At 47.4% G+C, this 12900-nt stretch overlaps 2 protein-coding genes across 3 annotated transcripts; one reads left to right on the top strand and one right to left on the bottom strand.

The window, feature by feature from the left end:
* The first annotated feature begins 1498 nt into the window (after window positions 1-1498).
* Window positions 1499-6485, top strand: LOC109765810 (uncharacterized). Of its 2 annotated transcripts, none has more exons than XM_020324582.4 (4): window positions 1499-1829; window positions 4310-4933; window positions 5499-5674; window positions 5761-6485. In XM_020324582.4, exons 1-4 carry the CDS (start codon window positions 1768-1770, stop codon window positions 6357-6359), a joined length of 1461 nt encoding a protein of 486 aa, XP_020180171.1. In that variant the 5' UTR covers window positions 1499-1767; the 3' UTR covers window positions 6360-6485. The 2 variants fall into 2 exon arrangements, with proteins under 2 accessions (XP_020180171.1, XP_073351723.1); XM_073495622.1 differs by having other exon boundaries at window positions 1509-1829; window positions 3849-4933.
* Window positions 6486-7659: 1174 nt separating this feature from the next.
* On the bottom strand, window positions 7660-10127 carry LOC109765809 (microtubule-associated protein RP/EB family member 1A). The gene is made up of 6 exons (XM_020324581.4): window positions 9884-10127; window positions 9564-9719; window positions 8873-8979; window positions 8565-8781; window positions 8359-8472; window positions 7660-8195 (listed from the first exon to the last, which is right to left on the bottom strand). Exons 1-6 carry the CDS (start codon window positions 9992-9994, stop codon window positions 7872-7874), a joined length of 1029 nt encoding a protein of 342 aa, XP_020180170.1. The 5' UTR covers window positions 9995-10127; the 3' UTR covers window positions 7660-7871.
* Between the last annotated feature and the right edge of the window lie 2773 nt (window positions 10128-12900).

Raw genomic sequence — 12900 nt, 5'->3', positions numbered from 1 at the left:
TCCGCGGATGTCGGCAGTATAGTTCAAGTTTCCAAACCTGACCTGATGGCCAGGGGCGTAGCTTTCGATCTGCTCCAGATGGCCGAGCGAGTTGGCCCGCAGTACGAAGCCGCCGAATACGAAGATCTGTCCGGGGAGGAAAACCTCGCCCCGGATCACATCGTTGTCGATGATCGGAGGAGCCATCAAGCCTTATGGTGACGGCACAGTGGAACTCTCAATGAAAGCACCAATGTCGGTGTCAAAACCGGCGGATCTCGGGTAGGGGGTCCCAAACTGTGCGTCTAAGGCGGATGGTAACAGGAGGCGGGGGACACGATGTTTACCCAGGTTCGGGCCCTCTCGATGGAGGTAATACCCTACTTCTTGCTTGATTGATCTTGATGATATGAGTATTACAAGAGTTGATCTACCACGAGATCGTAGAGGCTAAACCCTAGAAGCTAGCCTATGGCATGATTGTTGTTCTTCTACGGACTAAACCCTCCGGTTTATATAGACACCGGAGGGGGCTAGGGTTACACAGAGTCGGTTACAATGGAGGAGATCTACATATCCGTATTGCCAAGCTTGCCTTCCACGCCAAGGAGAGTCCCATCCGGACACGGGACGGAGTCTTCAATCTTGTGTCTTCATAGTCCAACAGTCCGGCTAAAGTATATAGTCCGGCTGTCCGAGGACCCCCTAATCCGGGACTCCCTCAGCTAGATGGTGGTAGGGGCAATGGTGGGCGGAGATGTTGTTAGAGAAAGGTCAGCATGAGGACAAGAAGGGAGGTGGTGACAGGAGGTAAGAAGGGTGATAGCAGGGTCATCATGAGGACAAACAGGGAGGCATTGAGAGGAGGCAAGGGGGGCGACAGTGGGAAAGACCGGTTCGTGGCCAGAATATAGACGTGACAGTGGCATCATCACATCCTCCAACTTGTAGAAAAGGGAAAGAAGTGGCTAGGTGTGCTCCGAAAAGAGAGGTGCATTGTTATTATTGTTTTGCAGTATGTCTATATTTGCAATTTGTGTAGTGGAATCAATTGTGTAGTAGCCAAGCAGGTCGCTAAGCGATATATAGCTTAGTAAGTGATAATTAGCTTTGCTTTTTTTTGCTTTCATATATGATGTTAAAGCATATTTCAAGTTGAAGAGGAATCATAATTTTATAGAAATACTATATGATGATTTTTTTCTACATTTTTAACGTGAATTTATGTGTGCATTATGTTTATGTGTGCGGCTTGACTGGCATGAGATGGCCCATGTTTGTAATTTATGCAATATTATATTCCTAAGCACATGCTGGTGAATTACAATGATATCTTCTTATCAATGTCTTTGTATAATTTTATTGATTCATAGTATTCCCTTCGTTCCGAAATAAATACCGTTGATTCAGCACAATTTTATACTAATTTATACTAAATCAGTGACATTTATTTTGGGACGGATGAGAGTATTAAGTAGGGCATTCAAGTAGTAACAGTAAAAGCAAAGTAGTGCAAGAAAGCACGACAAAATCTGTTCACCACCTTGCCGCTTGTGGTCTCTCCCTCCCTCCCGTGTGCGTGCGGCGTTGCGTCACTCATCCATCCATCCTCACCCCCGCTTACCCATCCTGCTTCTGCCTCACTCGATTCAGTTCAAGTGACCAGCACCGGCCACCGGGAAGCAGCGGGGAGCGCAGTGGGAAAGAAGGAACGCCGCAAGAGAAGGGCGGTGCGACCGTGCTGCTCGCCGCGGCAGAGATCCGGCGGCGGCGCCCGAATCGACGGCCATGATGAGGCACAGAGCTCGCTCTTCCCCCAGCTCCCCTCTCACCCCATCCTCCAACACGAGGTGACCTATCCATTTCCTCAGCTCTTCTTCTTCCTCCGGGCTTTTTTTCGCCGGTTCTTGTGACGAAATCGCTGCAAGCAAATTTATATGTGAATTCGCTGGAAGTTCTCACTAGAGCCGCGGCCATGGAATTCATGGTGATGGCTGGACGAGGCTTAGAAAGCTTTTTTTTTTTGCCACCTTGAATATACGAGCTAGTACTTAGAACGAGGAATCTTGGAGTCCTTTGAATAAATAAAGAATAAGAATAAGAATGCCAGGTCCACTGAAAGGTGGGCGTGTCGCTTCGATTTCAGATTCATGGATTGGTAATGCGGGTATTGCAGTGTCGATGTTGGGCCAAAAAATAGCTGCAGAATCATCACTGTAATTTGGAGACAATCGGACAAGAACAGATTTGCACAAGTCAGCCTCCGTTCCCCTTCACCTTTTTTTCTTAAGCACAGCACAAGGGGATCTCCGAGGTCGGGTCCTCACCCTCAGCGTCGTGGAACCTGGCGGTATCAACATGGAGCACTAGTGCACTTGGCGTTGACATTTCGCGCAGCACACTATCTTTTCCCTTCTACCACTAGCGCAGTTTTGGATAGAAACAATGTGTTAATGATGTGCTCCGCACTTTAGCTTGACCTTGAGTTAATGATATGCCCAGAGCATCAGCAGGCCATCATGTTTTTTCCCTGAAAAGTAGGATAAACCATCGGCCTCTGCACCGATTGATTCACACAACTGTATATTATTAATTAATGATAATGCCGAACAAATCGACATAATAAAATAGTAAAAATAAAGTACTCGAGGCCATCCACAAAGACATGCCTCCCGCAGCATCCCCAAAACCTGCCACCAAAGCTAAAGCGATATATTAGTAGAGGCAAAGTGCGCAACGTTCCAAGAAAATGCTTTCAAGAAGGAACCGCCGCTCGCACGCTAATGTTGGCTCATCCAACCAGATGTGAGACCAAGGGCTATCGCCCCGAAGCAGATCTTTGAACAAACACCTTCAACAAGGTAACGATGTACGCACGTCGACGCTGCCTGATCAAGCCCCAAAGGCAGATCATGGGTTTCCACTTGGAGAGAATGCATCCGCAATGCCTGCCGCCAAACTCGTCGTCCACCACACTACCGGCTTGCTCACACTGAACTAGCGGGCCAAAGGAGAAGTCGGAAGGGAAGACGTCGTCACCTTGGCTTATAATGGGTGTTGCGTGGATACCCTCATTGTTCTCATCAATGGAGAAGATGCGAACAGTAGTCTTCTGATTTCCATTGCTCCATTTTCCCCCTGTCCAGGATTTGTCAGTTGCAAGAATCTCATGGCTATATCCATACGAAGGTGTTGCATTCCTCAAGAAAGTTGTGATCTTAGTTCAATCTTTTCTTGTATGTAGGTCTGTAACCATCATGTTCATTTCAGGTTGCATACTTGGTTAGTGTCAAGGGATTAGCATATTAGCTCACATGGGAGGTTCTTTCCCATTAACCCCATTATCATTGAATGAGTAATTAAACTGTTGAACAAACATGTTGATTAGCCAGCACATCGGTCATTTGCTAGAAAATCATGATTTGATTTGGCAAGGCGCCGACTAGAGGCTTCTTCTTCATTTTCCACAATAGTGGTAATAAATGCCACACAGACTTATAATCGGTTCTAAATTTATTACTGTGCTAATTAGTCAACTCACCGCTAATATTACCCAATTAACAGACTGAAGACCCACCTAGTATGACCCAGTTAATCATCATTAGTTACAACTACTTCAGCTATTTTGGTGGAAGAGTTAGAACAGATTGCTTGATCATTTGTTAAATATTTTGAGTTATATCATGTAAAATAAATTGAACAATGAATATTGAGCAGCATACTAATGATTTAGACTAGTTTTCTCTACCAATTTATTTTCAAAATCATCTAGAGCCAGATCAAACCACCAGTTTTCATGACAAACTGGTCCATGTGTGTTGGAGATCTCAAACTGTCATGTTATGCCTATGTTTTGCCTTTCTGTGAAGGAATAGAAGCTTGTCGTCGACTCCTCCTCTATCTTCAGTTCAAATGCGAAACGGCGTGAGGTTTGGTATGCAGTACAGTTGATCTAAATGAAGTCTGTGAGAAATTTGAGGCGCACAAATATTAAACACTGAAGGAAATTTGAGTTGTGCAGTTATCTCAGAAGACTTCTTTTATTCCTCACATTCCATGATCCCAAAATTTGGAGCTGTAATCAGGCACTACACAATGGGAAAGGATAATAGTAGTATATTAGTTGAAATGAAAGGAAGATTACCAAAAGAGGAATTTTTTTAATTACAATCGTGTTCGACAACTAAGGTGTAATAGTGTATACTTTCATCACGTACCGGCATGAGTGTAATAGAATATTTCGCGTAATTTACTGGACCGTGGTGGGGAACTTTCCTTACATAGTTGCATTCTACAGCATAAACAATTTACACACTTTCCTTATTGGCAGAGTGAAGAAGATATTTGGTTTCTCTGTTTCTCTCATCCTCATCAATCTGGCTTCTATTATGGAGCGTGCTGATGAGAATCTTCTTCCAGCAGTTTACAAGGAAGTCGGTGCAGCCTTCAATGCTGGTCCCACTGACCTGGGATACCTTAATTTTGTAATGAACTTTCTTAAGTCGATAGCATCACCCTTGGCCGGCATCCTTGCTCTTCACTATGATCGCCCAGCAGTGCTTGCAATAGGAACTGTCTTCTGGGCCTTATCAACAGGGGCTGTTGGTGTTAGCCAGCATTTTCAGCAGGTTGCATTCTGGAGAGCTATAAACGGCCTTGGACTTGCCATTGTAATACCAGCACTTCAGTCGTTCATAGCGGATAGCTACAAAGATGGTACGCGCGGAGCTGGGTTTGGTTTGTTAAGCCTCATCGGTGCAGTAGGAGGTATAGGTGGTAGTATTGTGGCAACACTCATGGCTGGGAAGGACTACTGGGGATTGCCCGGGTGGCGTCTTGCTTTTATTATGGTTGCGCTTGTCAGCTTCATAATTGGAATTCTTGTGTACTTGTATTCTACTGATCCAAGAAGAATCCCTGGAAATCATCTTCTTGATGATGACGACTACGAGAGGTATTTCCCCTTATTAATTTTTAAATTGTGTGTTTGTTTAATTTATTTTATCTTGTCATGCTGCGAGGCTTCATTAATCAGAACTAGTACCCGAGTCCTGCTAAAACGAGTCTAAAGAACACCCTTACAGAGAGAGAGACCTTTGTGTGTTGTGTGCAGTGATTTGGTGATCATATAGATGCTATGATTCTGCCAGATAAGATGCATCATGATTTTCTATTTACTTGCAGGAATATAAATTTGAGTTGTAAGATTTGTTCTGCAGTGAATAATATGTGATGAGGTTGATTCTAAAGATGCATATCTCTTGTTTCATTACTTTGTCCCTTCCCGTTTGTAACTGCAGATAAAAAACCAAAAGATTTCCTTGGTCACTGAAGCTTGTTAACTTGAAATGTGACTGCATTAGGGATGCTTTGATTTACAGGATACTCCCTCTATCCCACAATATTATGGGACAGAGGGAGTAGATTTCTTCTTGTTCTAACTAAAGTGTGTAGTAATTGAGCCAAAGCTAGCGAAGAGATGAATAAACATAAATATTGGTAGTCTCCTCTTTTCCCAGGTCACATCTGTCCAGCAAAGATGCTCTTCCTCCGACCTCTATCTGGATGGATTCTTGGGTAGCAATGAAGAGTGTTATGAAAGTGAAGACATTTCAGATCATTGTGTTGCAGGGGATAATTGGCTCATTGCCCTGGACTGCCATAGTTTTCTTCACCATGTGGTTTGAACTCATTGGTAAGGCAAACAAGCTGATAAGCTCCTACATTAAATTCTCTAAAAGAAAGTTGAATATTGACGCTCCATGTTTGGACTCCTCTTAGGTTTTGACAATAGGAGTTCTGCAGCATTGAACAGCCTATTCGCCATTGGGTGCGCCAGTGGAGCTCTCCTTGGTGGTGTACTAGCAGACCGCCTGTCACGACACTATCCTGATTCTGCACGCATCATGTGCGCTCAGTTTAGCGCCTTCATGGGCATTCCTTTCTCATGGATCCTCCTTACGGTCATTCCTCAGTCAACCGACTACTGGCTTGCCTACGCCATCACACTATTCCTCATGGGTATCACCATCAGCTGGTGTGCTACTTCGGCAAACAACCCTATGTTCGCGGAGGTAGTCCCTCCCAAGCACCGCACCATGATCTATGCCTTCGACCGGGCTTTTGAGGGCTCATTCGCCTCATTGGCCGCTCCTGCTGTTGGCTTGGTCACTGAGAAGATATATGGCTACGACGCCAAGACCGTAAACATCGCCAACGGATCAGCACAAGGGGCGTATGCGCTGTCGAGAGGGCTGCTAACCATGATGATCCTTCCTTTTGGCATCTGTGTCCTATTCTACAGCCCTTTGTACCTTGTGTTCAAGCATGACAGAGACAATGCCAAGGTAACCAGATTCAAGGACCAGGAGCTAATCTGAAGATAAAAATATTTCTGTAGTGATGTTTCTGATAAGGATTCAAGCTTATTTGTGAATGTTTTGATTGTAAATCAGTGCAAAAGACAATATATGCTATCAGGGAAATGTGATGCTAGTTCTAACAAAGTGCCAACATTACAAATAGAACTGTCTTCATCTTACTGAACTCGATAACTATCAGTGACTCACACTTTCCTTCTCTTCATATTGATGTGGGCATTTCTACTCTCTTCTAATCACGCTATCAATATAAAAGCACGATTACGCCAAATATTCAATGGATTAAAAGGTTCATACATAAATCTAAAAATTAAGCATTTAAACGTTATAACTGCCAACCTTGACAAAAAAGAACAGTAAAACATACAGCAGCACAGGAGTTTCAGCTCGAACCTCCTGGAGAAGCGTAGTGAGCACTTCCCTGATATAAGACATAATGAGGCCTTGAAGGTGTGTGACTATTATCTAGCTCAAAAGAATATTCATTTTCATAAGGAATGTCCTCGGTGTCTTCTCCTGTATACATGTCAACAGTGAAAACATCATTAATAAACTCTAATAGAGAATGTATTGCGAACACATAATTCAGAAGTAATGTTAATGCAGAAGAGAATCAAAGTGTGACCTGAATCCCTAGATGTGGAGCATTCTATGTCTGTATTTGCAGGCTCAGTGTCTTCTCCTGTACATAGTCTCGATGGTTATATAATATGAAATGTATTGTGAACACATAATTCAGTAAGTAATGTTAATACAAAAGAGAGTCTTAATGGTGAAAACGACAGTAATATAAACAGATAAGTAGATAACTGAGAGACGCCAGTGCAGAAGAGAATCAAAATGCAACCTGAATCCTCAGGTAAATCTTCCCAGATACTTCAACAACTTGTTCCCTTTGCATCCGCATTGAGCTTCTTTTATTAATTAGAGTGCATTGGCAATATCCCTTTTGCCACCAGATAATCTTCATTAGCACGACCCACCTCCAAAAAAATCACCGGGCCACCAAAACACTAAATTCAAAGAAAAATTATTGCCAGCACAGTAATTCCTCCGTTCCAAAATAGATGACTCAATCGTGAACGGAGGGAGTATAATGGCAGGTTGGTCGAGCTCGATGATGCCAGCGGAGAGAATGCAACGACGGCGGACAGGGAAAGATGAAGAGGATTCAGGCGCCAGCACAGAATTTGTATTCCAGGGATACCCGCTAACAAAAAAGTCACAGCGCAGCAACCTTTTTGGAGTCGAAAACAGACCGTCCTGCAATAAAAGAGGCAGAGCAAGGAACACCAGTGACTACATAAAAGAGGCTATTCAATAATAACATGTTGCAGAAGGCCACAAATGCTGTGGCAGATCAATCACAGTCAAAGGCAGGTTCAACTCCAGCTCCACAAGAGCACACACATTATAACACCAAACAACGAACGAAACAACACAAGATAAACCCACAAGTCATAACCGGTAATGACAACAACTCAGCCCCTGCAATTCGGTCCCTCCTTTCTTTCAGGTGAAGCTCATCAACGGTGAGCCGCACAGCTGCACGTCCGAGACGTCCGAGAGCCTCATCCTGGAGCTCGACCCCATCTCGAACTCCTCCAGGTCCGAGATGCTCTTCCTCTTGTGTGCTGCCGCTGCTTCCTGCCTCAAGCTCTCCTCGGAAGAATCCTTGGGGGTGATGCTTGGGGCCTCAGACGCCTCCAGGATCGGGCTCAGCATTGGCTGCTGCTGCATCTGGTTCTGCTGCGCCACCATCTCTGCCTGGGCTTCCGCCACCGTCGAGGGGTCGTCCTCCGAAGCATAGAGTATCTTCTGGATGGCCTTCACAATCTGCACACAAGATAAAGATTTCATCGTCAACATTGCCCTTTCAAATACATAGATCAAGGTTCAGACACCTGCTGTTGTACTCTACAAGCATGATGTTTACACGTTCAGACACCTGCTGTTGTACTCTACAAGCATGATGTCTACAAGCATTTCTGCTACTTACCGGTAAATGCTCAACCTCGGGGCTCTGGCACAAGATCTCAACGTCCCGCAGCTTAGAGAAATAGAAATCTCTCTCTTTCTCGGCGCTATCAACAAGGAGTTTCAGCTCGGTCATCTGCAAAGCATCATTGTCAGAATACAGGACTTGTGCAATGCCGAGAGACAGCAAGAAAGTTATGCTCAGCGTTCATGCCAAGTCACTCTCACCTGTGCATCATAAGCTGGTGCTGCAGCTGGAGGCGGCCTTGCACACCGCTGTGGAGCATTTGAAGCATGCCCGTTGGCTCGCTTAGCAGCATGCGACGGAGGCTGAGCTTTGTGGGTGGCAGATGCAGACTTGGCAGGCGCCTGGGAAGTCCCTGATGTCCTTCTGTTGGTGTCTTTCCCACCCTTGCTGCTTTCTCTTCTCTCGGAAGCATTGTAGCTGCGTGTTCAGAGGATTTTCATGAGATATGATAAGCACAATTGGTAACACTACTGGTCATATGTGTTGCAGAAAGAATGGGGTTGGCTACCTGGTCATGAATCCACCATTAACAGAATCACAGTATCTTTTCATCCACTGCATGAACTCCAGGTTGTCTAGGGGCCTTCCTTTGATGAGCTTATTGACTTCAATATGCTGCGACAGTGACAAAATATCATAATGTTCATTAACAGCCCCCCTATGGAATAACAAGAAGTAAGGATATGCTCAATGGTAATCCAGATTGCTCAAAAGGGTTGAATTTCAGTTTTCACACAGTTCTGATGACAAACACCATTTATGTAGGTTGTACACAGTTTGCATATTCAGATATATATTTTTAATCCAGACTGCTCATGTGTTTCTAAGTTAAAAAGGACTGAATTTCAGTTTTCACGCGGTTCTGACAACATATAGCAATTCTCCACACAACAAAAAACACTATTTATTTAGGGAACCTTCTATTCAGATCCGTATTTTGAAGAGCCTAAAAATGTGATGTCTCGACCGTTCACTTTCACAATCCACAAAACTACATATACCCATCAAATTACTAGCCAATTGCCTAACTCATGGCTCAGTGTCTGTATATAGAATTCTGGTGACCACAACTCCACAATGAACTGATAACCTACAAATTCTTAGTGCATCCTCGTGTGCGGAGTAATCTGGCGGCATGAGCAATACAACTAACGCCACATAAATTCGCTCACGAGGGGGGAGAAGAAATGGGAGCGCACCTTGGTGATCTTTAGCTTGTTGAACACATCCTGCAGGACCTTGTAGTTCTGGATCATGTCGTACTCGTTCTTGGCGTCGAAGTTGACCTTGTGCATGGGCACCGCCCCGGGGTGCGCCGCGTCCATGAGCTGGCACGCCACCGCGCCCGACGCCGCCTGCACACACACGAGAATTCCGGCCGCGCGCCGTGTGAGCATCCCGAAACGCAACGAATCGAACACAAATCGCACCCGCAGATCCAGCAAAACCGCACGGATCGGGGGAAGAACAGGCCATTGGAAGACGAGGCGGAGAGGGGAGGGGGGAGATCCGTGCGTACCTCCTCGACCTTGGCGAGGCCGAGCTGCAGCGTGGTGTTGATCCAGGCGAGGATCTCGTTCCGCCCGACGAAGTAGGCGCCGTCCATCATCCCTATGTTGCTGACCGACATCTCCGCCGCCCTTGCTTCTCCGCCGCCGGAGACGCGACCCGGACCTGCTCTCGCGAGGGACCAGGGGAGGTGGGGGAGGGTGAGGAGCGGGGCTGGTGTTTCGCGAGGAAGGTTTTCGAATGCGGCGTTGGGGATTCGGCCGAGATATAAGGTGAGAGAGACTTCTTCGTCGGACGGTTCTGCCCTCCTAGGTCTGCGGTGCGGCCAGGGCAGGGAGGGGATTCGAATCTCGACGGGTATGCCCGAGCGCCGGGTGCGCCTGGACGGCCGGATTGGTCCGACCGTTGGGAGCGGTGCGGGTGGTCAGGGGCTGTCTCGTATTTTCGCACGGTTGGGAGATTTCGAATTTTGGGGTTTAGCAGTGGTGCAACCGTCGCGTCTCTCGCGGTGTGAAGGCGACTCGCGTTGGGCTGGCATAGCTGTGGCCCTATGGGCAACGGTGGAGCGTTTTCGGTTTCAGCGAATTCTGCCCGTTGCTTTTTGCTACGAGTAATCGCGTTCGATCGAACGGGTGGTCATGTACACAAAACTATCCCGCAATGTTAGATTGCCTCCGATTCTTCTCCTTCCTCACGCTGGGTCAACATGTACACAAAACTATCCCAACTCCCCCCCCCCCCCCCCCCTCCCCGACCCAGCTAGTCATCGTGTGTTGCGCTTCTCCCGCATCCGGTGCTCCTTCGCGAGGCGCGAGGCCGCGTTCGTCAGCGACATCGCCCCCCCCCCCCCCCCACACACACACACACAACTCCAGCGTTGTAGCGCACCCTAGCTTCCCACCATCAATTGCAACATGTGGTCATCGTGTGTAGCTTGCGCGCGAGGCCATCGCAGCACTCGGCAGTCCTACTGATGTAGCCACCGCCGCCCATCGTTCCAACAAATCGCCACTCCACCCTCGCCTTCGCTGTCGAAGCATTGGCCATCAACAGTTGTAGCATTGGCCGCTCCGCCGCATCACGGCTCGCAACCCCGCTCTCGTTGGTTGCCACTTCCTCTCTACCTTGTCACAATTTTTTGTGTTGTCGGTTCCATCAAAATCCGCGCTGACAATGCAAACCCTCTCTCGCGCCTGTCGCAACAATTGTCGTGGCTGGTTCCAGCTTTTTGTGTTGTCGGTTACAGCATTGACGACGACGGGCATCGCGGCTTCCAGCATGTGCTCTCGCTAGTTACGGCATCTTGGTCGTTCGCTCGTAGCTTATGATCGCAACATCGGCAAACGAGATCCCACCATCGCCAATTACCGGTCCCAACATCGCCGATGCATGGTCCCAGCCTGTCGTTGCCACAGTTGCAACATCCTTGGCGGCCGGTTCCAGCATGCATCACCGCAGTTACAACGTTGGGTGGACGTTGTCTCCTGCACCGATGTCGACCTCGTAGCGCCGCCGCACCATGGTCGTAGCATTGCTTGACGCCCGTCATAACAAAGCGACGCAGTTCAAATCCACATCCCATCGCCGCTAGTCATCTCTTCTTGTAGCACCATCCGCTGCCGTACGCATCGCTGGCCGACGCCTCTCGTAGATGTGACAACCCCCGGTTGCAGCATCGTCGCTGGGGTAGCTCTTGTCGCATCAATAGGGCATCTCGTAGTCCCAGCCTTGCGCTCGTCGACGTTGTCGTTCTCGCGGCATGGCTGGGGGAGCACGCACAAGCACAGCTGGTCTCACGTCTGTGCGTGCCCCCACTTTGCAGAGTTGCGCGGGATGCAGGGAGCAGGAGGTGAGCGGGTGACGCTTGATATGGGGAGAGAGGGGAAAGGGGAAGACGCAGAGTTATTAGAAGTGGTCTTGTGGGGAGGAAGATATAAAGTTAGAGAAAGAGCGGTGCTGGGTCCACTAGTATGTTCTAGATGCAAGGTTGTGAGACGCAAGATTCCAATAGATCCAACAACACAGGAGCTACCGACGAAAGTTGCGGCCAGTCGCCCGGCAGGAATCGTTTCCCAAAGTGGAAATTGTGCATTTCGCTCAAAAGTCACAAGTGTCTGCCACATGCCCTTTTCTGATGGCAAAAGATATCCAAGAGGTAGATCGCCTCCACTCCCTTTGTTTGTTCATTCCCCTCCGTTGTATCAATTCATCGCATGCATAACCCACTCGCGCATTGTCATGCTCCATCCCAACTTGTTGCCACGCATCGCATTACAACTCTTCCTGCCTTTCCCCACCACCTGGCCCACCCCTCGCTGATATGCCTCCGTCGTATCTACTTTTTCTAACGCTTTTCCTCTTGTTTTGGACTCTAATTTGCATAATTTGAATGAAACTAACCCGGACTGACGCTGTTTTCAGTAGAACTACCCTGGTGTTGTTTTTTATGGAGAAATAAAAGTTCTCGGATTGGAATGAAACTTTGTGAGGAATTTTTATATGAGTAAAGATAATTTCTGGAGCCAAGAACCACCGAAGGGGGGCACCTGGGTGGGCACAACCCACCAGGGTGCGCCACCCCCTCCAGGCGCGCCCAGGTGGGTTGTTCCCACCTGGTAGCCCCGCAGACCCTGAAACCGACGCTATAAAATCACATATTTCCAGGAAAAAAATCAGGGACAAAGAATTATCGCGTTCCACGAGACGGAGCCGCCGCCGCCTCCTGTTCTTCATCGGGAGGCCAGATCTGGAGTCCATTTGGGGCTCCGAAGAGGGGGATCTTCGATCTTCGTCATCACCAACCCTTCTCCATCACCAATTCCATGATGCTCCCCACCGGGAGTGAGTAATTCCTTCGTAAGCTCGCTGGTCGGTGAGGAGTTGGATGAGATTCATCATGTGATCGAGTTAGTTTTGTTAGGGCTTGATCCCTAGTATCCATTATGTTCTGAGATTGATGTTGCTATTATTTTGCCATGCTTAATGCTTGTCACTTTGGGCCCGGGTGCCATGATTTCAGATCTGAAC

Source organism: Aegilops tauschii, chromosome 1, assembly GCF_002575655.3.
Source record: "Aegilops tauschii subsp. strangulata cultivar AL8/78 chromosome 1, Aet v6.0, whole genome shotgun sequence".
In the NCBI taxonomy this organism is placed as follows: Eukaryota; Viridiplantae; Streptophyta; class Magnoliopsida; order Poales; family Poaceae; genus Aegilops; species Aegilops tauschii.
Note: the sequence above shows the minus strand (reverse complement) of the source record. Positions and strands in the feature narration are given on the sequence as shown.